At 41.6% G+C, this 26,830-nt stretch overlaps 1 protein-coding gene across 4 annotated transcripts in view; it reads right to left on the bottom strand.

Annotated features, from left to right (window-relative positions):
• ripor2 (RHO family interacting cell polarization regulator 2) overlaps positions 1–26,830 on the bottom strand; it is a 65,196-nt gene extending 38,366 nt beyond the window's left edge. For 2 of the 4 annotated variants that reach the window (XM_034198549.1, XM_034198550.1), the window contains exon 1: positions 26,501–26,830. In XM_034198549.1, the coding sequence (XP_034054440.1) occupies positions 26,501–26,579 (79 nt within the window). In that variant the 5' untranslated portion in view covers positions 26,580–26,830. Of the gene's footprint in view, positions 1–8,453; positions 8,723–26,500 lie in introns of those variants that run through there. The other 2 variants (XM_034198553.1, XM_034198551.1) reach the window with 2 other exon arrangements.

The raw sequence follows: 26,830 nt of genomic DNA, 5'->3' as shown, positions 1-26,830 counted from the left end.
CGCCTTTGTCTCCTCCAGGCTGGACTACTGCAATGCACTCCTCATCGGGATCCCTAACAAAAGCATCCAGAGGCTCCAATACATTCAGAACAGCGCTGCTAGGATCCTGATGAGGGTGCGCAAATACGATCACATCACCCCCATCCTTAAAGCACTACACTGGCTCCCCGTGGAACTGAGGATCGAATTCAAGGTCTCCGTCCTCACCCAACTGTGTATCCATGTAACTGCCCCTCCCTACCTCAAGGAACTCCTCACCCCCAATACCTACTTGCGGACCACCCGCTCCAGCAACTCCAACCTCCTCAAACCCCCCAGGACTAAGCTCCGTACTATGGGAGACCGGGCCTTCTGGTCGGCTGCCCCCAGTCTGTGGAACGCTCTCCCCGACCACATGAGAGCACCACAGACCGTGGAGGCCTTTTAAAAAAGGCCTCAAAACCCATCTCTTCAATAGAGCCTTTCCCTAGACCTCTTATTTATTTATTACCCCCCTTTTATTTTATTTGTATTGTTTGTTTTTATTGCTTTTTATTAATTTGACCGTGTTGTGTAATGTTTTTATACTGTTCATGCTCACTGCTTGTAGCACTTCGGGATTTGAAGTCAAATATGAAGTGCTTTATAAATGAAACCCATTATTATTATTATTATTATTATTATAATGCTTTGACAAAGAAGAAGAATACATGGAACAAATAAAGATGATATTATCTGGTTTTGTTGCATACATTTGTATCCTTCTTTTAACGGTCCATGAGGAGTCAGACTATAATATCAATTGTCTTTTTTATTTATTTAACTTATATATTGACAGGTCATCTTATTGAGAACATCCATACAAAGACACAATAAAACATCATAGAGGTGATGCAATGGGAGCGGTTCTGCAGTGTCACATTGTCTGTTTAGAGAAAGCATCAAACTTCACCAGTAGCCATTTTTATCTTAACTAATACATTATTTCAAAGTGGATTTTGTTTTCAAACACTGAGAGAGTGTCCTCTCATCCCCTTCCTCCATCCTCTCATTCTCTTCAGTGTGCCATGTGTATATTGCTTTGATGGATGTCTGAATGACATATTAGCATCCCCCTGCATCCGGTTCAGTATGAGAACCAGTTCCCCACTTGCTCTTCCTCTTTGATTTGTCCATTAGCCTGTGTCAGCCTGTGAATGAAAGTGACCACCTATGCTGCGGCGCTGGAATGCAGTTACCATAACAGGATTTCACTGGTTATTTCAGCTCCATTTGTTATTTTTAGCAGGAAAAGAAAGACAACATTCTTTTCACTGATAGCTCCTACTATGATAACACAAGCTCAGAGTGTTATACAGCTATGTGTAAATTAGCTGACCATGGGAAACCAGCCAGCTATTGTCACATTAACTTGAGAAGATAGCAGAACTGTGAGGTGTGCTCCTTGGTTTCAGGACAAAGCTGTACTTGTCACGAAAGGAAGACAACAGATGTGTGTTACTGACCAATTTTGAATTCAGAAAACAGACACTTATACTACAATTGTATAAGCAGGCAGCCACACAAACACACTATGGCCTACTTCATGATCCACATGCTTCATGTTTTTTGTTTCTAAAGATGTTCTGGTTTAATCTGTTTCAGTAAACCTTAAATGCACATATATTTCCCTATACAGCAAAGCAATACACACTGTGGGTGTGATTTATAAACAGCAGTCACAGTAATTTCTGTGCCACACATTCCTCCTGCAGCCTTGACTAAGCCATTACCATGATGTTATAACAACAGAAAAGCAATTTACCAAGCGGCTGGGCAAGAAAGGAAAACATTTCCAGAAATGAGTTCTTCCTGGCAGAGAAGTACACTTTAGGGGAGAACTGTTCTCTTCTTCCTAAACTGTGTTAAATATTTTAACTAACTGCAGAGATTATCACGCCGTTTGGGCGAATTCGCAGCAGGGAGCCGGGCACTAAATTAAATCAATTTTACAGCTCTGCTACCATGGCCACTTGTGGATCATTACATTGTAAATTAAACACATAATGCATCAAAGTTGCACACAAGCATGAGCACAGTCACTACTTACACGTTCAAATTGGTGTTAATACTTTTGATAAGGGAAGTAGGCACAGTTCTTGATGAGATAAGAGTAAACGAAACAGCAAAAACAAACAGCAAGTGTAGAGACACACCGCAGTTTAAAAAGCTGATCATCAAGTGAACTCATTCACCTGCCTGCTCACTAAGCCCAGCCATAGACACACAGCTGTTCACATACTTCAAACCCTGGTATCCAACATCTGTTCACACCGAGTTCTCCTGTATGGATTACATCCATCTTTGATTCAGATTTTTATGGCTCGTCAGCTTTTATCTGCAGTGTAAGCCTGAGGCCGAGCAGGGAAGATGAGAGGGAGAAAAGGGAGGACTTGCAGAAAAGGTCAAGAGACAGTTTGCAGTGTTCCCAGTGTGAGCCTATAAGTAGAAGTGCCTACTGGGGGGTGTAGCTGAATCACGAGCATGATTTAAGGTCTTAATAATCACACAAAAAAGATAAATTGTGCAGTACAGTCAAATCTCGTGCAGCACTAAATAATTTCTTGCTCCAAAAGTCTTATATCTAGTACAACTCACCTTCTGTTTATTGGCTCTTTAATTTTTAAATGCCTTTATTTTTACAAGACAGGTAAAGAAAGACACAATGCAATCTTCCAGTGTGATGTGACATTTCGGGATCCACCACCAACATGTATTATCACTTCTAGAGCTCCAACTAATTCTTATTTACATAATCCATTAGAAAGTGTATTATATTGTCAGTGTCAAATGCATATCGCATGTTCCCAGAGTCCAAGGTGTTGTCCACCATTTCACTACTTTTTTTCACAAAGAATTAAAAAACCCAAAGAGATTGAGAAAGGGTCAGACGAGGAAAAGCTCTTACTATTCGCATTAGAGATGCATCACCAAAAAAGAAAACCTTGTAGTCACTAGAGCTTTCTAATAAAGAATTGTAGTCTCCATTGTCTGACCTATATCTCTAGTTCAGAACCCTTTTAAAAACAATTAATTCATTATTAACAATAAGAAAGACTAATTTTCTGTTAATCAACTTATCTATTTAGCACTGACCACTGCATCTGCAGCCACAAATCACATTTTTAGGTTAAGAAAAGTAGGCATCACACAGGGCAGCAGCGACCTTTAAGCGCATATTGTGTTGCAGGAAGGGAAGCACAGTTTAAAGAGAAACCGTCATCCTAGCAACAACTCGCCTCACGACGAAAGGAGCGGTGTCATCCATCCCCCTCAATTCATATGTCATCCCGCAGCTGGGTAGGAAAAACACCCACTTACAATGCCTACGAAAAGTCAAATTTGTGAGGGTAAAAAAAAAACCCACAAATGTTCAAAAGATGACCTCAGTTACCTGTGATTTCAGCGCACTTAAGGGATATGTATTCAAGAGTCAGAAACTGAATCTGCACAAACAGCTACCAAATAAAGCAGAGGAGATAGGAGTCAGAAGGGTTGGAGGAAAATATGTGTTTGCTGAGAGTCCCATCATCACGATGTTGACAGCATGCGTACAATTTATTTGAGTAACTATGAAGAAAACTGTCAGCACAGCTGGCACTGGATGGGTCAGTAACCAACATATATCAGTATGTCGATCTCTGGCAAGCAAGCAAACAAACATAAAATCCTCTCGACAAACAGACATGGTGAACCAATAATGCTCTTCCAGCTGCTGAACGCTGCAGAGGGAGCGCACCAAATACCAAAACAGACAGATTATCAGCTTAAAACGCTTATGGCAATCAAAATGCTGCTCCCAGCTGCTCCGGCCAGAGGTGTGTGCATGTGTGTGTCAAATATCATGTGTTGCACATGATGGCCAGTGTAGAGCATGTGGTGCATGCGTGTCCCCTCATAGCATGGTCACACAGTTGGACGAGAGATTAATGGGCAACACCGCGCACACACCAAGAAGGCCTTTCTGATCTGCTCAGAGACAACAGGGGAGGGGGTGAGGCTGGGTTCAAACTCCCATCCATTAATTCTCCGTCTGTATCCAGGAGGAGTGTAGAGAAAGGGGGGGGGCAGACAGATGGGAAGGGACTATAAGAAACTGAGGAGGGTGGAGGAAAGTACAAAATGAAAGTGGTCGAGAAAATATTATAATAAAAGATGGAAAACCCAAGGGTGGACTAGCAACCACACCACACACACACACACACACACACACACACACACACACACACACACACACACACACACACACACACACACACACACACACACACACACACACACACACACCACACACACACACACACACACACACACACACACACACACACACACACACATCACACACACACACACACACACACACACACACACACACACACACACACACACACACACACACACACACACACACACACACACACACACACACACACACACACACACACACACACACACACACACACACACACACACACACACACACACACACACACACACACACACACACACACACACACACACACACACACACACACACATGCGGTCAGCAGAGGAAAAAAAACGCAATCAGCTCTACACACTTACACTTGGCACAAACACATTTTTGTGTACTTTGTGTAGTCTGAATATCCTGGCTTTCATGCGATATGCTCATTGTTATGGGGTTTATATCCTCAATCATTCACAGCAGACAGCCACACACAGTGGTTACGCAAGCAGCGGTTATATAAGGAGCAGAGGGCCTGTGAGGACAGATGAGCAACAGCAAGATTTACTTTTCATCTCACACCTAGAAAAACATGACAAGAGACAACAGGAGCAGCTCTGAATGCCACGGTTGCCCTGGTAACATGCTAACAATGACAATGCTAACATGTTGATGTTTAGAAAGTACAATATTTACAGTGTTTGGTTTAAAGCGAAGCTTAAATGTATTGTTAGAACATTAACATTATTTATAAGTGTATGTATCACAACAATATCACATTATTGATTATTTTTGACTACTTTTACTTATGTTCTATTAAAAAGGAATACAAGTAGACCACCTGTTGTTCACGTAACAACTGTTGTTCCTGTTGGCCACGTTTGTCATGTGTAATCACTGTTTGAATGACTAGGAAGCATGATGGTGTGTTTAGATGGAAATAGTTACGCATGTTTGCAATGGGCTTTTCAAAATAAAAGCACATCTTGACGTTATTTTTGTAGGTTTTGGCCAATAATGAACAGTCAAGAGGCAACACTGAAGTCACTGATCTTTCTCTGTTAACCACAAATGTCTGTATAACATGTTGGATGTCCATGTTGAGTTATTTAAGTTTAGAACAAAAAGTATGGACCAAAACTCCCATGCCGCTAGTTTGGCTAAAATACCACAAAGAAATGTCTTCATCTCTTCTCTTGTTCTTCAGTTCCCCTCCCCAGAGTTATGGCCTCGCAACTCCACTTCTCATTCCTCCGATCTGGTCGTCTCCACTGTCAACCCTCCACTCCCTACATCTGCCCCTCCCTCCACATACCACTTAAGCCCAGATAACAACCACAACCCACCTATTCGACACCAGCAATTCCCAACACATACCTCCCACCCCCTCCGAAGAGGCTGTGATTTTAGAATAGGACATGTCAGGACAGGCGAGGAAGGCCAGACCACCATCTTGAGACCAGATAACCTCTGACTCAGAGCAGACCTCTTATCTGCTGTCACTAAAACACAATCTAAATGGAGGTTTATCAGGATAGCTCTGCATAAGATGAATCGCTTTGTCTCCAAACAAAAAGATCTGAGAACAAACTCAGTTTCTACCAGTTTAGGCACTGTGACAGACATATCGAAACAACCGTCTTCCATATTTGTGTAGAGAATGACCCAATTCCCCCAAAGGCAACATTAAAGTTTCATCAGAGAATGAGAACAAAATCTACTTTTTACAAGTTTTTTCAAAGCAGCTTTCCAGACGCAGGCTGGGGGTCGAGTTCAATTTGGATGTCTGGATCATGGAAACTCAGCAGGAGATTTGAGTTCATTATTTAACCGTTTTTTTTATCGTTTAACTCTCAGTGCCTCCAATGCGTCAGTAAACCTCCAAGCCAAATAATTTCCTCTACCCGTCCCACTTTAAAATTCTGCAGACTACACGCCTTATGAAATAACTATCAGCTGTGAAAACTTGAAGGAGGCACTCCTCCTGTAAGAATGCAAGGCCTGCGTTTCCCCCCAAAAACCACACTTACGCTCGCAGATGGAAAGACATATGTATGTGCGTGAAACACATGCTGCACACAGCCACCCACACACACAGGGAGGGAGGCAATATTCCCAAGAAGAGCAAGTGGGTGTTCTTGAGGAGAAGAAAAGGTCAAGTGCTCCATGTGTGAGACGTCAATAGACTTTAAAGCTTGAAAGTCTTCATCATGGCTGCTCGAACAAAGCCCCTCCATGTCATATTTATCATCTTTGTTTTGCTTTTTACAGAGGCTTCATAATTCTTCTATTGAATTAACTGTGTAAGACGACAAATGAGGTTACTTGAGAGTGATGGCATTAAAGAAAAAGTCAGAAGATCGCCAATCGAAACCATGAATATCTGTACAAACTGTATTTAATTTCACAGAAATACCGTTTTGTATTAACCTTCTTGTCAAAATTGTTGCCATTAATTAAAGATTGAGTTACCACAGTCTCTATATTAATAAACTAATGGATCATGCTCTCCTTAATGGAAAAATCTGAATTTAACTTACTGTGAAGATTTTCTCTGTCTAATACGAAAAAAGTATCTATTTTAGGTTTTAGGTAATGCTAATATTCCTTGAAATCACATTCAGCTTATCTGCACTGCTGTGTGTAAGTAGTTTGGGGGGAAAACCCAACCAAACAACCAAGCGTCTGACTTTCCTCCAAACCACACAGTCATAATTCCTTTAATGAGACTTTGGAGAGAAAGGGGAGGAAATGAGTGTGAGTGCGAGTGTGAGTGTGTGTGTGGGTCCCTTTATAGGGGAGACCAAGAAAGTGAAAGATAGAGAAAGAGAGTGCAAAGAAGGAGTGAAAAGAAAGCAGGCTGGGACTGAGGGACCAGATGATGGGAATAAAGAGCGTCTGGGTAAAATGAGAGGAGATGAGTGGAGTCTGGGAACAGAAGCTGGTCCAGCATCCCTGCAGCCCGCCTCAGCTTGGCACAAACACGCTGCTACCCCTCGTCTCCATCCCCCTTCAAACAGCTTAGCCATGGCTCAAACTGGCTGGCAGGGAAGCAAAGCACTTCCACTTAACCATATCAAAGTCAGCCTGGCACTGAAAGAGCATTTAGCCCTGAAGAAAATGTCTTTTTTCTCAGAAACAGAATGAGCAGTCTGGGGGAAATCCTCGCTGCAAGCGGCATGCTTATTAAGGGGATATATTTTCCTGTTTTGTTTTAATTTCAATGTGTACTGGAACTGGCTGAGAAATGAGGACGTGTGATAGCTTGACAAATTATTGTTTTTGATCAACTTTGAGGACATGCAGCTTAAAAAATGATTGCAGCTCAATTGGCAGGATTTGAAAAATAATGGGATTTTAAAATATCAAAGAATTCACACTTGTCTCTTGGTAGGCAGAGAGCAGGAGAAAAGGAGAAAAGTGATTCTACACACCATCTGGCAGGTAGAAATCTTCTAACAACTGGAGATACACAGTTGGCCTCTCACTTTGAAAACAGACAGCTATCTTCAGTATTGCTGCTCTGGTTCAGCTGGCAGATCCACTATGGTGGTATCACTACACAATACATGACAAAAGACTGATGCCCTTTGACCTCCATCCTCAACAAAACTGGAAGGACATTTTTAAAATCACTGACCTGATTCTGTCTGTGTAAAAACAAACACATAAACACACTGCCAGAAGGTTCACAACAAAATGTTCCCTCAATTTAAACTTGTTTCACATGTCTCAAGGAAACACACAATGACCTAAGGGCTGGGCATTACTCACAGCACATCATCTGTCAAAGGGATGACACAAATTACACAAACATCATATTTAGAGGCTCAGACATGCTCCAAACCTCTGCAATTCACAGACATACCGTTTGCTTTTATGACAACATAATAAAGCCCATTTCCACCTATATGTTCAAGCATCCCCCCAAAAAAGATGTATTCATATGGATATGGATTAAATTTGGGACTATTCAGATTAATAAATTCGATTAAAAATGAAAATATCTTTGGTTTATGTGGGTTTACCCTGCAATGAGTTGGACCTTTGGTGAACTCACATCGCAGTGATCCACTAACCCACTGCCCCAGAGAACAAGCTTTACCCCACAGCTGAGAGAAAGGAGTAGTTTTCTGAATGAGCGCACCCCTTCACACCCCACCATCCGGTGTTTTTTTTAACTGTTTTTAAGCCTTATAAAATGGCTCAGGACTTTGATTTAACTAACCTCTGCAAAACTTCAGTAACGGCTCCTCAGTGGCGTCTCTGCGCGTCTACCTGCGCCTCTCCATCCATGCGTTCATAAAAAAAGAGAAAGTGAGTTCTCGCCAAATGTGTTGCGCTTGTTCGTGATGTAAATCAGAAGAAAAAAAAACTCCCACAAGAATGAGCCAGCCGCCCGGATGAGCGATGGTTGGTCGACGTCTGTTCCCCGGTGAGACTCGATGCAGCGGCAGCGCAAACACTGAGCCCCTCACTCACATTCCTGTTTGTGTTTGCAGCGCTCAGCCTGAACAACGGAGAGCCAATCAGAGGCGAGGGATGTCACGGGGAGGGGGCGGGGTCAGATCATTGAGTGTGTGTGTGTGCGTGTATATGTGTGTGTATGTGTGTGTGTGTGTGTATGTGTGTGTGTGTGTGTGTGTGTGTATATGTGTGTATATGTGTGTGTGTGTGTGTGTGTGTGTGTGTGTGTGTGTGTGTGTGTGTGTGTGTGTGTGTGTGTGTGTGTGTGTGTGTGTGTGTGTGGGAAAGCATGAAGTATGGTCTGTCTATTTCTCTTTGTCTCTGTCTGTCCCATAAAATAAAATAAGATGAGCTTTATAGGTGTAATTTCAGATTGATCAATACTTCTAAATACAGCTAACGTAATACCAATAAATAAGAAAATAAAAGGTTAATAAAACCAGAAGATAATGGTGCATTTTGAAATATAATACATTATTTTGATATATTAACAACATTTTTGTTAATTGCCAGTATATCTTGTTAAACAGGTTAAGCTGTATTTCAGCGAAGGTGATACGGTGTGATTGAATTTGCACTTAAACACTAGAGACACGTAATGTATCTCACAGTTCAAATCATCATTTATTGCTGTTAATGTAAGTGGAGAAACAAAGAAAAAAATAAATGTCTTGAACTTTATAAAGTCCTTATGAATGTAATCTCTCTCACACAGAAACATCCATTGGGGTCATAAGTTTCTGTTTTATCTGACATTCACATGTTAATCAGCTGTATAAAGATATGTTTGTGCCAGGTGCAAAAAGTTCAAACAAAACGTACGTGCCTTTGAGGTTATTCAAAACAGTGTTATGTGTAACTGAATGTGACTGTGGACTGTAAACTGCACTTCAGGCACCGAAAACTTCGAAAATGGCCATATTTGAAGTTAAAAGTATGAAGTTCATGAACTCTTTACAGCTCTGCACACACTCACAGTGCATTCTGGTATGTAATGTATTGCCACAGGCTGTAGCTTGTCCTTCTCTCTCTCTATTTATGCACACCAGTCCGGCCTGCAGGGCAAATCAACGCCTGACCTCCAGATTTAACCAGCTGTCACCTTATGAACTGTCTCGAGCATTTCTCTTCGACCTTGTACTCTGGACAGCAGCAGGGCCTTTTTTGGAATAGAGAGAAATCTGATCCTTTCAGCATTGTCGGTTTAAACTTAAACCTTTCATGTTCACTTGAATGTTATCCCAGAGGTTGAGTACGACCTGCCTCATTCTATAGCGATTTACCAGTGCATGAAATACGTTTTATTGGTCCTCGTAGATGTATTGGCAGGTTGTGAAAATGATGGTGTGATTACCTGTGATTACACAGCTTAACAACGGAGGCTTTTTCAAAATTGCCTTTCCAATCCTCAAGTGGGTTTACAGCATTTGCTTTACCTCCGACAAATTGAATTACGTGGAAGGGAACCATGTAAACACAAACACCTCCATCTTCAGGAGCAACAAACATCATGAAGCACACACACAGGTGTTGATGTTTGAGGTCTGTTGAAGACACATTTCTGTGGGAAGACTTGGTCTTATGTAGAGCGAGGTCTTGAGGTGCTCCTGCCAGCATAATTGCCCTCCATAAGTGGATATGCTGTTCCGCTGAGTCCATACAAATCCAGTTCAGCTCGCCCTCCCAAGAAGCTAAGGGAGCAGAAAATGGCTTGTCCCTTTTAATCCATCAGTTTGGTATTAGTAGAGGAAGAGATTTCATAATGAGGTGTTGGTATGATTGGTTAAAGGGTTCGTCACCCCTGGTCCTTCTTATTAATTTGAGTACAGATTTGGCAAGAAAAAGTGCTTTGATGTTTCTATTACAAGATAAATTATCTTTGTTGACAAAGTGCCGAAAGAAGGACACTGATAACCTTTCCAAAAATAACAGCAAGGAGAAAGCTCTCCTCAGAGGGTTGTTGGTTTGGAATCAATAAGAAAAGCTGTCAAAGAAAATAAAAGCTATCTATAAATGGCTTCATTGCTGGGAAGATACTGTAAGTGCTCGAAGGATGGAAAGAGTCAAGCAGAAGTTCAAACCTAGCTTGCATTCTGAGTCATTATATTTAGCAGTCATACTCCACTGACGTCCAGAAATGAACTGTCATTGTATGAATGGAAGACAGGCTTGTAGAGGCAGAGAAACATTGGAAACAAAATGCAGCAAACAATAGTCTCCCTTCATCATGCCTCTTAAAATGAATAGTTTACCATTTTGTGAAATAAGATCATTTACTTTCTTGATCAGAGTTAGATTGAACATAGAGACTGTCTTGGTGGCCATTGGTTGCCTGGAAACCTCACAGGCAAGACAATACTCCTGCACACACCTGAACTCCATTACATGTTGTATTGACACCTACATTTTGGAGACTATAGGAAGCAAACAAACAAGATTGATTGATGTTATTAATAAGCTTTAAGATGTTGGTAGAAGGCTAGATATTACCTCCTGTTTCCAATATGTATAAGAGCGCTATAAGGCCCCGGCCACACGAGGACGAAAACGGTCGTTTGCGTTACTGTTTAGCGTCATATAGACCGTTCGGCCACACGAGGACGACCGAATACGGCACTAAACGACTGCGGAAACGATAACGGGTCCCAAGGTGGATAGAACGGCATACGCAACGCTCTGGGGGGTCCAACGGCTCCGTGTGTACGCCCTATACGATCATTTTCTGATAATGATGAGGCAATAGCCCCGCCTCTCCCCACCTCTGCTGCTCACCCCCGCGTCAAAGTAAACTGCACACTGAATTCAGATTATTTATCTTTCTCTCGATATGGACATAAACGCGAGTGAAGTCTAATCTGACAGGACGGAGACACCTCTCAAACTACCTAAACTAGTTATAAATATGTTTATTTTTACTGTCGGCCGGGTCACTCATTACTGGATCAGCTGCTGCATGAAACAGACACTGACGCTGTCCGAAGAGAGGGAGGAAAAAGAGAGGCTCCGTGTATTTTATTATTATATTATATAGATTCGTTATTCATTTGTTTTAAAGCTCAATAAATAACAAAGAAGACCTTTGACCGGCACTTTTATAATTTTGTCCGGAAGATTTCAACTTTAATACACGTTGACTGACTCCTGCATATGTACTGCAGCTTCTCCAGCGGTTGGAGCTAAACGGAGCTGTCTCGTGTGGACAGACACTATCAGGTGAATATTGCGTGTGGACGGAAGCTTTTTTGCGATTGCGTTTGAGTTAATCCTATGCGTTTAGCCGTTTTCGTCCTCGTGTGGCCGGGGCCTAAGATGTGCTGGCTGCCCTAAACTTAGCAGACGGACGTGAAAGTCATATCAATCAAAGCAGATATTTATATTTTCAAAACCATTGAGATCAATTAACACCTTCCTTTATACCAACTGCAACAAAGTAAACTGATTGTCCACAGCATCTCCACATGCCACATGTTGTGCTGTCAGAGAGCCTTTCCATCTGAGCCTGTCAAATGTATTCAGTCACACCCAGGGGCGGATCTACGGAGGGGCGGATCTACGGGGGGGCGGATCTACGGGGGGGCGGATCTACGGGGGGGCAGCTGCCCCCCCCCCCCACTGTAGAGCCTTGCCCCCCCCCAGCTGCCCCCCTAACTTTTGTTTCCCTAAAACTGTACTAAAACAAACCTACACTATTTCCACGAGCTTCTCAAGCAACGAAACAAGCATTACATTAGTTAAAAGTGAATCATTTTAAATATCATTTTGGGCCCGTTAAAAACGCAGCTACGGCCCTGCATTAAACTGCGGAGCGGCGTTCACACAGACCGCGGCTCACAGAGCTGCAGAGAGGGAGCGAGCGAGTCCCAGCGCCGATGGGTCAGCTTCCCCTGGGAGCATTTCCCTTTCCACTAGTTTTGTTTTTACTAAGGACGAGAGCTTGAAACTAAATATTAATAAAACGCTGCCGTTTGAATCGATAGCGTTTAACAGATGGGCGCTGTTTGGGGCGTTACGTTACAAAATACTACGCAGACAGCGTTAGCTGGGAGATCGATCACTTTGCTAAACTATGCGGTAGCCTACTATTAAATCCACGTAAACTACACATCACAGCAATGAGGCCAGATCAATGAAACCAGGATACATCCTTTACCGTAAAAACTGGATCCAAACACAGCTGCCTGTGTGCGTTTGATAAATACTTTCTGATGATATGCTACTTATTAGCTAGGCTACATGGCCCTAACGTGTAAAGTTATACAAGCATTTGTACCAGTGCTTTTCACAAGTAGACTCTTGCAGGCCAGAGTATAGGAGTGATTCAACAACAACAAAAAGACATATCTGAGAAGAGATCAGGACGAACAGAAAGAGGAAAAGGAAAAGAGAGTTCACTGAAGAGACCAGGAGGGTCAGAGCAGGAGGAAGAGGAGGAGATGAAGACATTAGTGAAGAAGAATAAATATATGTGAGGAATAAAGATGAAGTATCAGAAAGAGGGCCAGAGGCAAGGATCAGGAGGCAGATGAAACTCCAGCTGGACCACATGGTATGTTCTTATTCTCCTTACATATTCCATTACAGCAGCACAATCTAGCAGAAAACATAAAGCCAACACAGGTGATATGATTAGGCCAATGGCCAGCACCCCATTCGATTTTTGACCTACCCATAGACTAAATTACTTTGTGACACTTGGGTGACTTCCTGTTAGCTAGAGCGCCAAATGATTTGCTAACAGCAAAGTGAAACATTGATCGTTTTTAATCCTTAAACGTCCACGTGTGGACACTCAATCAAAACCAACTGAAAGCGAGAGGGATTCTGCACATAATAGGCCTCGTGAGTACAAGTAGCTTACTTCTGGGTCTCTGTGTTTCATTCAAGCCCTGCTCTGTGTGTGTGTGTGTGGCACGAGCCATTTTGGTGTGCGTGCGTGCAGCGAGCGAGCGAGAGAGCTCGCCTCGCGCACCAGTGGGTATCTACCGGAGATCGTTGTGGTTGTCACTACCCGATCTGCAGCTCTGCCCGATCTGCAGTGCGCATGTGCGAGATAGTCCGCCATATTGGACAACTCCGGACCGGCAACCCAAATAGGACAACATTGACACAGTGGCTTTTGGCAAAGCTAAAAAGGAAAACTCGAGAGGGATGAGTTATTGTTATTAACAACGTGACTTCACTATTATTTAACAACTATTTTTATTGGGTTCGTTTATTTGGGGTTAAGTACATATGTCAGAATAAGTGAGAAATGGATTTAACTTCTGTTAGACAGCTATCATACTGAATACATATTTACTGTGAATGTGTGCAAAAATGTATGGCATATAGCTGTCTACAGAAGTTAAATTAATTTCTCACTTATTCTGACATGTACTTAACCCCAATAAAAGACCCCATAAAAAGGAGTTGTTTAAATAATAGTGAAGTCACGTTGTAATAACAATAACTCATCTCTCTCTCGTTTTATTTTTGAGCTTTGGCTAAAAGCCACTGTGTCAAGTGTCCCATCTTGGGTTGCCGTCCGGAGTTGTCCAATATGGTGGACCATCTCGCACATGCGCACTGCAGATCGGGCAGAGCTGCAGATCGGGTAGTGACAGTGGTTAGCATCTGGTGCTAGCTAGCCAAGCTAACGGATATAAGGAGCTTTTTCAACAACAAGGTGGAGGGAGAACTCTCTCCTGTCAGACGGAGAGTCTCAGGTAACCTCAGCTCAGGTGAAGTAAAGGACTCTCTCAGTGTTTAGATGGTTAACTTTAGTCTAGTTATCTCCAGTGGGTCTCAAACGGTTTGTTTTAAAAGGGGAGTGATTTGTAAAATATCTATAAAGAAAAAGTAAATCTGTTGACAGTTCTGTTTCGTATGGGTGTTGAGAGATGTATCCATAATGTTGCTCTCAAAGTGCACCAGATTGATGCTTTTAACTTCAATATTTAAAAAAAAATCTTCCCGGGGGAGCATGCCCCCGGACCCCCCTAGAGGAGGTGAGGACCCTCCTAGAGGAGGTGAGGTCCGCCCTCCACTTTACCCCTGCCTATATGCCGTGAGCTGATTATCGAGCCTTCATTGTAACAGTCGCGGGTGCACTGTGTGTGTGCCTCTTAGTATTGACAATTATTGATTGAAATGTGTTGCTGCACAGGTCACCTTTAGCTCTCTGAAGAGATGGGTCATGTCATTTGTGTACTTCAGTGGCGAGCCGTGACTTTTATACCTAGGCCCTCTGACCCCCCCTTCCCTCGAAAAAAAAAGAAGAGATATTACGTCTCAACGTATACTTCAGCGGAATATCAAAACAGTGGTCCGGGGTGCAAAACGCATCACTGACAGCGACCCTCTACCACACAAAACAACATCATTTATATAAACACCTATCATGACAGGGTACCCACAGCCAAGTACCAATTACAAATGCATTAAGTCGGCACGGCGGCCCGCATTGAAAGGCCTACCTTTGATGATCAAATCACTTAAACACAAAGTCCATCCTCCTGTCCTTTTGGATGAAGCACTTGCGGGTCATTCAGCTGATCCTTTGCCACTCCAGTTTATAATTGTAACTCAATCTTGAAAATGACTCGGTTAATAATTTCGCAACGATGTCATCACTATCACTGAAGTGAGCCATCATGAACGAACTTATGCTAATCATAAATCTATCGATCATAAATCTATCGATTAGATTTATGATTCAAAAATAATAAAAGTAGTTTAGACATGTGGATATTATCCGGCTGAACACAACGTGCATTTATCTAACAGGTTCGTTTTCCACAGACCTTATTTCGAGCTATTTTCCTAAATCCTATGGAGAAATCCCACTGCTTTCTGTCGAGGGAATCCGAGCGCAGCTTACTTCCGGGTTTTAGGACGCGTCACTGCACCACTTGCATAGACCATTATACATCCTACATACTTATTATACATCCATGCATAGACCTCACAGCGGGCGGATCCTGTCATAAAGTCCGCGAAAATAAAGCCCGCCCATTTAGAGGGAAGATATGATTGGTCAATTGTACTGTCATTTGACATTACTCTCTCGTTGAGTTACTATAGCTGGGCCCTCTGTGAATGTAGAGAGGGACCAACAAGCCCTCCCGTCTTCACAGTCGCAGAGACGGCATTTAACCCTTCACATTCCAACAGAAACTGAACAGACAGATTCGAAGGATTTATTTCTTTGGAAATATTATTTTAAATACAATTAAATCAAGTTATTTTGGTAAAATTAATGAAAAATGTAACAAAAAAATATATTAAAAAATATTTTAAAAAAAAATGTTTTTTAATGTTTTCAAATATTATTTTTTAGAATATCTTAGGCCCTCACAGAGGGCCTAGAGGGCCCTGACGGCTCGCCACTGGTGTACTTAATTATAACTAAGTATTTACAGTATGGAGAATTAGAGTATTCTCTGAATGTTTGGTCATAACATCTGGTAGTGGACTACTTACATGTTCCCACCTCAGGCACAAAATATAAATAATTACTAGGAATGTACTCGAAAAAATGTAACAGGGTTGAAGTTTTTGACAAAAAGTAGCCATGATACCTTGTTTAGCTAAGATATGGCCCACATGGAAATCAAGGACATTACAAAATTGTAATATTTTGCAAAACTATTGTTTATTTTGTAATAAACAATTATTTACTATTATTAATTCATATAACAGAGTTGAAATGTTGAGCATGTCAATCTTAATCTGAAAATACAAAAACTGAAATATAGGTAAGAGAAGAAACTGACACTTTTGTGATGTAATTCCCTCAATGCAGATCACACATGGACTGATCCATTATTTTAATAGGAGGGTAAATGGTATGGCGTGACAGGGTTGAAACAAACTGAGGGACGTGTGTCAATATTGCAATTTCATAGATAATTCAAGTATTTTTTCAGAATTTATTTTTGATCAGTTAAAGTTGACAAGCATATGATTATATTAGCAGCAACATTTTGGAATAATTGGCCATTTTGATTTGTTTAATATTAAATTAATATGTAATAATGCTTAGTGAGCACATGCAAATATGTCTGTCTAATACTAAGACAACACATTTTTTGTAATGCAAAACAACCTGTTCCATTAATTAATTGCTTTAAAATACATTTTGTAGTTTCCTTTCATTTAAAATGGTTGAGGTAAGCTTGGGGGACTCAAAGGGCACCCGATTGTTTGTCTGAACACCTTGTTTCTCTTGTGCATTAAGAACACTTGTGTTAGGGCATGAATTAACAATAAATAGGTTATATACAGTGTAAAATACCACGTACTGTCCGCCCTCCCATGCCACCCTGGCATGACCTCTTGCCCCCCCTTTGCCACCCCATGTAAAATGTTCTAGAACCGCCACTGGTCACACCTCAACCTAACTGACCAAATAGTCCTTCTCTGTCTCAATGTTCTTTGGATACTCATTCTTCAACTGTAGTATCGTACATTACTCTGTACAAAATGTAAAACCACACTTAGCCTACATTCCTCTGTAATTTCTACTATGAAATGCTTCATGAAAATATTCAGGGAACGCTTGTGCGCACACACACACACAGACAGACAGACAGACAGAGACACACACACACACACACACACACACACACACACACACACACAGACACCCCTGGCTCTCTCTTCCGCCTTGACTCTCAGCTGCTGAACAGCTCAGCCTGTAATTAAGGCTGTCATCAGCAGCCCCTGACTAGCGGCTATATTTACTGAAGACCAGCGTGCACAAACACATTCACACAAAGACAAGAACGCACTTACACCTGCAACCACACGTGAAAACACACACATTCACACTAACACATACCTAACTATTTAAAGCAGGTGTCAATCAAAATCACAGCAACAGGTAATTTAGCATCGAGCTAATCTGCATCCTCAGCCCCTCAAGAATTTTCTCAGGAAGCAGAAATGTCACTCTGGCTCACATAAAGAGATAGGGAGCAAAGTGAAACCATGAGAATTTACATCAATTTAAGATCTTAACTTTCACAACCTTAATTGTCCAGCTTCCTATTCAAAAGATTAACTTAAAATCACGTTGAAAGAATAGAAAAAGGGCTTTATAGCCTTGTTGAGTACATATTTATATTGTAATACTCTATATAGGAAGAATATGTGTTGGAAATTCTATTTTATTCTTGTAAAAGACACTTCCCTGAAACACTTTGAACAAAATGACTCATATTGCACTTTAAACCTGCATTTCAGTGCATTTTTCACTTTTCAACTTTTGCAGAATACTCTTGACCTTCAATAAAACCCACTCAGATACCCTCTCTCCCTGTAAACCATAACTGTGACACATTGGGAATATAAACAGTATGTAAACTTAAGTGTGCTCATTCATAAGCCCATTCATATTTGAAGGTATGAATGAAATCCCACACTGACCTCCCAGCAGAGACAGTCCTTTCCTTCTGCAGCCACATCTGCTGCTGGTCACCACCATCGACCTCCTGCTCCACATGAAGCGCGGCATTGAATCAGTCAGTCTCTTTACAACCAATTCTGCTATGTTATCCAGTTCAGCATTTAATATGTCCTTCATTCATAATCTTTATCCTACTACTTCTTTGTATATTCTTCTCTAAACATTGCCTTCATCTCTGCCTGACAACGTTTGACAACTAAACCAGGATATGTTGGAGAGGCCACATGACTGGAGGGCAGGGAGGTCAAGGCATAGGGATGTACAGGCACAGCTGACCGTGTGTGTGCCAGAGTGAGAGTGTGAGGTACTCAAAGTGCCGCCTCTTCTCCGGTTACTCTCCCCATTTAGGTCGACTTCCCCAGAGTTGTAAATGCCTAACTTGAATCCAAGTGAAATTTCCAAAATGTCAACTCAACCTTAGTTTCTGTTTACAGCTGAGACATCAAAAAAACACAAAGTGTGTGTGTAGCTTTAAATACACAAGTGTGTCTACTGTATTAAACATTTAAAGCTTCTATGTGCCTGTGCAAAGCTGCATTTCATACTGTGTGTCTTCAGCATGAAGCTGTGCGCTGCCCTGTGGCGCAGCTCCGTGATGGGGCTCCTTTGCTCTGTAATGACAGGTTGTGTGTTGCAGAGCCTCTGCCCTGAGGGTCTCGGAGACACGTCAGAGGTCTGCAGACTGCAGGTAGGGCCAACAATATCATCTCAATGGTGACCTCAGCAGTGGTGTAAGAAGAACTCACATCTTTCACTTACTCTGTTACAAGTCCAGCATTCAAAATCTTACTTTAGTCAAAGTATTGGCATCAAAATATACTTACATTGTCAAAAGTAAAAGTACTTGATGGCTAATTTCAGAATATGTGTATAAATCACTGGATTATGACTATGGATGCATTGTGTTTATCACAGCTGATACTTGGATACTATTACTAGTATTTACTGCTGCTGGGTACCTTAATCTATAATTATTATGTGTCAATATGTTTATCTATTAGTTCATTTATATTGAATTAGCTAATTACCTGAATCTGCACAGCAATTAAAGCTGTCAAATAAATCTAGTATAGATAAAATAACAAAATTGGCTTCCAAAATATAGTGGAGTAAAAATATAAAGAAGCTTAACATAAAGATATTGAGGTAAATAAAATAATCCATAAGTGAAAAATAAACGTTTTATCCGCCTTGAGATTCTTATCGGCTCCAAATTGTTGTTTTTAATATTCATAAAACAGTAATAGTCTTGTGACCAGCTGCATGACTTGATCTCCAAAAGTCCCCCAGGTCAGCCCTCTGTGAAGAGTCATGGGTGGTCTGTTACATTTGATGTAAACAGGATTACCTCATTGTGAGACGCTCCAAACCACAACGTGTAAACCAGCACGCCCAGTGTTTCCCGCAGCATGGATTGTCATGGTAACCACATGTGAATTGTAAAGGAAAGGTCAGAAGTACAGTGAAAGTACCATTTTAGATATAAGCAGCATGTAAACATATGTGACCAAAAAAAACACCTACTGTACAGACAAAATATATATATATATAATCTGGTTTACAGGATGTATATACCATTAAAAAATCACCTTAAATTCCAAAATGCAATTTATATTTTTCCGTCGTTTAGCCTCCCATCTTGTTATTCTTCTACTCTGATAGTGAAAACGGAAAAAAAATCATATATATTGCATCTGTTGGCAAAAGTAGGTCAGTGTAGCCAACTGTCAGATGCAGAAAGAGGGAGATGTGATGTTATATTCCAGCTCCAGAGGGTCCCCTCAGGTCAGAGCTATTCCCACACAGAGCGTCCACTAACGCACAAACTACAGCGCTGTCGTGTTCTTCATTGTTGTAACACTGAGACGACATCTGTGGCCAGACAGTGGAGGTGTGGGTGGGTGGGCTGCCAAGGTGTGCATGTTGAGGATGGAAGACAATGCTCGCGTGTGTGACAGGTTACAGAGGAGTGGGTCAGGGTGTGTGTGTGTGTGTGTGTGTGTGTGTGTGTGTGTGTGTGTGTGTGTGTGTGTGTGTGTGTGTGTGTGTGTGTGTGTGTGTGTGTGTGTGTGTGTGTGTGTGTGTGTGTGTGTGTGTGTGTGTGTGTGTGATGGTAGGGTAAGTAGATCAGGTCGGTTTTAGATCATTCTCCAGCAGTGAACTCTCTGGCCCTAAAGACGCCCCTCCTCTCCTATATGTCCACTAAAGCTCAGATATGCACTTCCACCACAACATTTGACAGAAAGTTGACGGACAGGAATGAACATTAATTAAATTACTTCCCAGTCAAACTGCGACACTCCGGGCCAAAAACTGCTGCAGGGAGAGTACAATTCATAGCTGAAGTCATGGTAGCAATGTAAAGTCACCATATGATAAACGTAGAGCTAAATTCACCAATACAAGGGTTTGCACCTGAAAAATGTGTTGAAGAGAAAGATATTGTATGATTAATTGTAAGTCTAAGAAAAGTCCACATTGATCTTGCCGTTTAAACAGAGAGTAAGGATCCTTTGAACTCTCTTAAGCAATTATTCTGCCCTACCATATAGCCAAATAATTCCTCATTACATCTTACCAGTTTAAAATATTATTAAACAACATTTTAAGCAGATATTTTATAGCAGACGCAGGTGCAATTTCTCTTATAATAATAATATTTTCAAACGGCTTTCCTGATTTGTTTTTGCATCTTTTCAGACTAAACCGTCAGATGTTTCTCTATGCTGATAGATCAGCCCCCTCCCCTCAAGTCTCTGTGATCCTGAGCCTCGGTGGGCACTGTGCGGCTCAGAGGAGGATTCAGTTTCCTGGGTTGGCCTCACAAGGCAAGTTCAGACAAGAGACAGAGAGAAATGGATTTGTGAAATCTGACCTGGCTTCTTGTCTTGCAGCCTACTCCACGAGCTCTATAGCTCATGTCTGTGTGTGTGTGTGTGTGTGTGTGTGTGTGTGTGTGTGTGTGTGTGTGTGTGTGTGTGTGTGTGTGTGTGTGTGTGTGTGTGTGTGTGTGTGTGTGTGTGTGTGTGTGTGTGTTCTGTTTCACCCTCTTGGCAAGAGTTGAAAGCTTGTACAGTCGAAGTAAGATAGATTTCATGTCATCAGCATCACCTCATAGCTCATATTTGATGTCACATTCTCCCTAAAATTAAATATAATTATGTGGTTGCAATTTAAAATGCTCTGAGTTAACTTCAATTTAATCATATCTGTTTTCTTGAGAATAAGCATTTCATCCTTAGATACAATGAAATGCACCAAATCTGTGTCAAGGCAAAATTAGCTAAGGCCAACTGTTATGTTAGCCAACAGATTAGCTTAGCTCTGTTTATGTTGACTGTCAACAACCACGTGTTTAAAACTGCAACCATTATCTTTTATATAATAATTTTTTCTTTGTATTGTTGTCTCTTGTTTCTTAGATTTCCAGAGAAATGCTACCAATCTACAACCGTTTCAAGACAAGCTGCTGTTCTGTGGAAATTAGATTAAGTGTGTCATTAAAATAAGCCTGCATGTTGTGTCATGTCTTTACATACTCTGCTTATTGGTTCCCTCTTTAAATCTCAGGTGTTGTTTTGCTGAGAACATTAAATAAAAGCCCTTTGGCAAAGAAGCGGAGGCTTAAAGAGCAACTCTACATCAAAGCTTAAACACCATGCAGGTGTCCTGGCCCCTCAAACCATTACATGCACCCCTCCCCTCAGGATTTATCTAATAACTACATCTTGAAATTATCTTAATCTTTGGAGGGACTTTGGCTGAATGGAGAACCTCCATTAAATCCGAGTGATTGACATGTCATTGTGCCGGAAGGTTTAAAAAAACAAACAACAATAGCTGTTGAGCCCAGCGATTAGTGGTTTTCTCAAGTAATTGGTAGTAAGGGAAGGAGTGGTAACGCATCCTATTGCAAAATAAACAGGACGACACATTCCTGCATCAGAACGGATCACAACTCAACGACAGGGATTCAGTTCAGCTGCAAAGCGACAACAAACCGCACGTTTAAAAGTCAAATCAGACGTCTCAAAGGAAGAGTTATTTCCTATATGGCCCTTGAGTGTAAATGCAATTCAGTGTCCCTTCCTCCTCACATTTGACTGAAGGCAGCTCCTTCATGACTCTAACCTGACCCCGTTAGACACCAAACAGTAAGGCTTCATTCCAACCAGGACACCATTACTCACATACTCAACTATATTTTGACTGCCATTAAAGCACTTCTACTGCGGTTTTCCTTCGGGACACACTACTCTCTTGTACCTTACTTTTGCAGCCTGCCTGCTACTGTGCTAACAACCACATGAGTACTGTAGCACCGCAAAATCAATCCATTTGAATTACTCCTAAGGAGGAAGAAGGAGTTAAAGAGGCCATTGTGTTTATTTTGGTCTCAATGAAGCTGCTGTGCACTTTCACTGATATCCTTTTGTCATTCAGTGAAGCCATTTTACTTGCGAAATGTGTGCTGGGCATGTGTGTGATAACAAGGGAAGAAAGCAGCGTTGTGTTTGTGTTAATGTGTGTGTAGAACCACTTTAGGCAGTGGCTGTAGTTTCTATATGATCTGAATGGCCCTGTGGTCCTGTGTCCTGGATCGCGAGCCCTGGATCTTGAGTCGTGGCTGTGGTCCTGGATCATAAGTCCTGGATGGATATCCTCGTGGATTCATCTTCTTATTATACACACATGCATTTCCAAACATTTGGTCTACCTATGTTGTAAATGTATTGTCTTTTCAATTTACACACGGCATCTATTGCACGTCTGTCCGTCCTGGGAGAGGGATCCCTCCTCTGTTGCTCTCCCTGAGGTTTCTCCCATTTTTCCCTTTAAACTGTGGGTTTTCTTTGGAAGTTTTTCCTTGTACGATGTGAGGGTCTAAGGACAGAGGGTGTCGTATTGTCATACTGATATTCTGTACAAACTGTGAAGTCCACTGAGACAAATGTAACATTTGTGATATTGGGCTATATAAATAAACATTGATTGATTGATTGATTGATTGATTGATTGAATGGAACCGTTCAGTTTGGGCGTGTGTTTGGTGATTTTGCAGGGGCTCTTCAGGGATGACAAGCAGAGACTTTGTTTTTTAGTACAATCCCATCGTCATCCCAGCATGTAACATTTCAAGTTGGATGTTATTTATAGCTGCTTGTTCCAATCGTTGTTATCTCAGCTATGGAGGTCATGTATTTGGTCCCGTTTGTTTTCCATTTTGTCTCCAGGATTACAGAATTAATACTGGGCTCAATTTTCATGAAACTCAGTTGAAGGGTGGTGCACAGGCCGGGGAAGAACCCAGTACATTTTGGTGCGGATCAACACGTTCTTTTTTTTTCACCTATGGAAACTTTGAGTGTCCTTCTAGTTTTCATTTGTATTCTGGGTAAACTACCCCTATAATCCAGTCTCAAATCACCCTCCCTCTTTACTGACTACCTTAGTAAACACAGTGGTGAAATGTGTATATGTATGTGGGAACCATTATTTCTAAATACAGAGGGCACTACTGGGTCAACATGTGCTCCAAATGTTTCTGCAAAGTAACTGCTTTTTGCTTTGACTAAAAAGAGGGAGTGCTGTCAGAGGCCAGACTGAAGCTGAAACACATTGTTCCACTGAGCAAAGATAACCAAGGCTGTTTGCTAATTCATACGACATGAACTGGACTCACTGAGTGTGAGTGAAGAGGAGAGGCAGGGAAAGGGAGAGAGAAAGTTTGCTTGTGGCTGTGTTACTGCTTTGTTAACGCTCTGACATCTCCACTGCCGGGCTAAAAGTAGTGCTCCTTTAGTCATAATTCAGTGTGCAGAACAGCAGCTGTAGAAAGACAAACTAATCTAACAATGCTTCATACAACCCTATTGTCTCTGGGAGTGCAGAGATGAAAGCAAATACATCTTAAACTCTCTTTTTATTACAGTAACTCTGAGGCAACTTTTAGTTATATTCATACAAAGTGTGATGTCTGTAACATTCTTTATGGCCTACAAAAATATGCAACAATTAGAAAGCCCAAAAATAATAATAAATCAAATTTCCAACCGGAGTATTAATCTGGCGACCCCTTTGGATTCATTTTGGTAACTCATTGTTTAATTCAGATCCCTATGTTGGGCACACCATTGCAAAATCTAATATTTTACACTTTAAGCTGAGTTCATTCAACACTGAATTCAAATTGCATGGGTAGAAAAGCTCAAAGATTTTAGGCCCACTACTAATGATGATAATGGTTTACAAAGAAAAATAGGCCAGTAGCACATTTGCATTAATCACCAAAAAAGAATGAAGTGCTTGAATATTCAACACAAAACACACAGTATAATTTCCATCACTAACACAAAGAGCTAATTAGAGAAGAAAATATAATAATATCTATATTCTGTAACCTTCAGCTGAGTCTGTGAACAAACACGCTGATGCCAGCAGCCTGCTGCTGGCTAACCTCCACACGAATCTCTGCGCTGTGATTGGACGGATTGTTGGGGAGAATCATCTGGCTGCGTACCTCTTGGCTGTATTGTTCAAAGGGAACGTCACATTACCAGCGGTGTGTCTCAGTCAGAAGTGGGTCAGTGGAGGCATTAACATACATTACACACCAAATGATGCAATATGTGGGAATATCTTCCGCTCACTATCCACTCATCATCAGGGCTGAGGCTGCAGAGCACTTAGAGCCGGTGGAGCTTAAATATGTCCTACAATGTGCACAATGCAAGCTGTTGGTCTGCAATTAAACACTTTTATAAGCAGTTTAAAAGATAATACATGCTCAGACTACTTGTGGAATGATGTTTGTGTGTCTGTGTGTTTTTCCAACACAGTGTGTATTCAAGAAGTGGACGCCCATTGGTCGGTGGAATACAATTTTGATGCTTCAAGTTTGGCATTTTGGCAATTTTGTTTTTTGCAACTAGTAGTGGCACGAGAGAAGGTGGAGCAAAATACACTTGAAGACTGAAAAATACATTTTTTGACACACAAATGTTACAGGAATTACCTTTCATGAACTGAAAACTAGCTGTCAAAGAGTGAAAGTTAAAACAGAAAAAAATACAGAGGGCACCCCGAACAGGAAACCACGTTGGAGCGACCTGTCAATCACAGGGTCGCCCTGCTTCCTCTATTTGACTGTAGATGGGACCACAATTCACATCATACTGTATTGAAATAAACTTGAATGTAGCTTTTGAGATCATGACCTCACCAGGAAAAAGTTAATAAATGAAGTGGGAGTAGTGGGATTTTCTTATAACTCCGATACAACCAGACTTCTTTTTTGTAACCAGTGCGCACCCCCCCCCCCCTTCGCTTCACTTTCAGACACGATGGTTGCTGCTTGGTTACAACGTGGTGGAGGAGACCCGATAAAGTTACATTTAGGGGACATTTGCAGCCACTGTTAAAACACTATCAAATCTATGACTCTGAAGCGCTGTAGGGGAAAGGTGAAAAAAAGACCCCTGGTTCTGCTGCATAAATTATTCAACTCATCAGTCCAACTATGTTATAAAAGGTCAATGCTTAATTGTTAGACTCTTACACAAGCAACATAATGTATGATAGAGTGACATGATACTGTAAATGCTGGGCTAAGGAAGCATCATTATCCATAATGCTTTCGTCACAATCCCGAGGGATCATTTTAAATGGCTGCAGAAACATTGAACACCAGTCAATTATTATATAACCTGACAGTATTGTTTTACCTCTGAATGATCATCAGCCTGCTGTAACTCATCACTCTTACAGGATGAAAGGTTGTCATTACAGCTGGTTTAAAAATAAAACACAGTGCATTTTGAAAAGATTTTCTTGTGGTGCATAATGCTTGCTTAAAACATCTGCCTGTTATACAAGAACGCCCACACTACAGATGGCATGGCTGCTTTCAGCTTTCTAAAAAGGATACAAGTTGAAAAATCGATTAACAAACCCGTGCACAAAGCTCCTGATACTGGAGACAGGAAGCATTACGTTATCATTAGTAAATTACATCTTACCTTGACTTATTATGACAATCATTGCAACTACTGAACATGGCTTCAACTAGTGGCATGCTGGAGCTTTTCTCCCCCATGAGAAATCAATATTTGTTGGTAACCTTTTAGCATCAGAGCGTATCAGAGCCTGCTTAACCATGCAGCAAACAGCCCCACCTACACAGCTGAAGAGATCCCTGTGGGCCACACTTCAAGAATCACTTTGCCCTCTTCTTTAACCTCCAACTCTACCACAAGTCACAAACCAACCAGTCTGACCTTGCTGTGATCCTCCACCAGCCGTCCCCACCTGTGCTCACGCCTGCTTCAACACTTTCCAAACTGACCCTTGGCCAGCCTTACCTTCCTGGAAGAAGACATCCTGCGCTTCTCCGTGCATCATCTCATCCAGGTCATCCTCCGCAATCTCGGTCATAGCCATCACTATTCCTCTCGTTCTTCTCCCTCTCGTCTCCCTCGGTTGACTAATCGGAGCTTCAGATAGGGTGACTGGGCTGTAAAATTGAATCAACGCCGGCTTGGCCTCTTCGCTTCAGGCGGCAGTCCGATCACCAGCAGGCTCCTCGCTCCAGAAGCAGAGGAGTGGGACTGAGCTGAGATTCAGCTTTCGGCACAAGGATATGTGTGTGTGAGTGCAAGGTGAAGAGCGCGTGTGTGTGTGTGTGTGTGTGT

This window comes from Gymnodraco acuticeps, unplaced genomic scaffold (assembly GCF_902827175.1).
Source record: "Gymnodraco acuticeps unplaced genomic scaffold, fGymAcu1.1, whole genome shotgun sequence".
Taxonomy (NCBI): domain Eukaryota; kingdom Metazoa; phylum Chordata; class Actinopteri; order Perciformes; family Bathydraconidae; genus Gymnodraco; species Gymnodraco acuticeps.
Note: the sequence above shows the minus strand (reverse complement) of the source record. Positions and strands in the feature narration are given on the sequence as shown.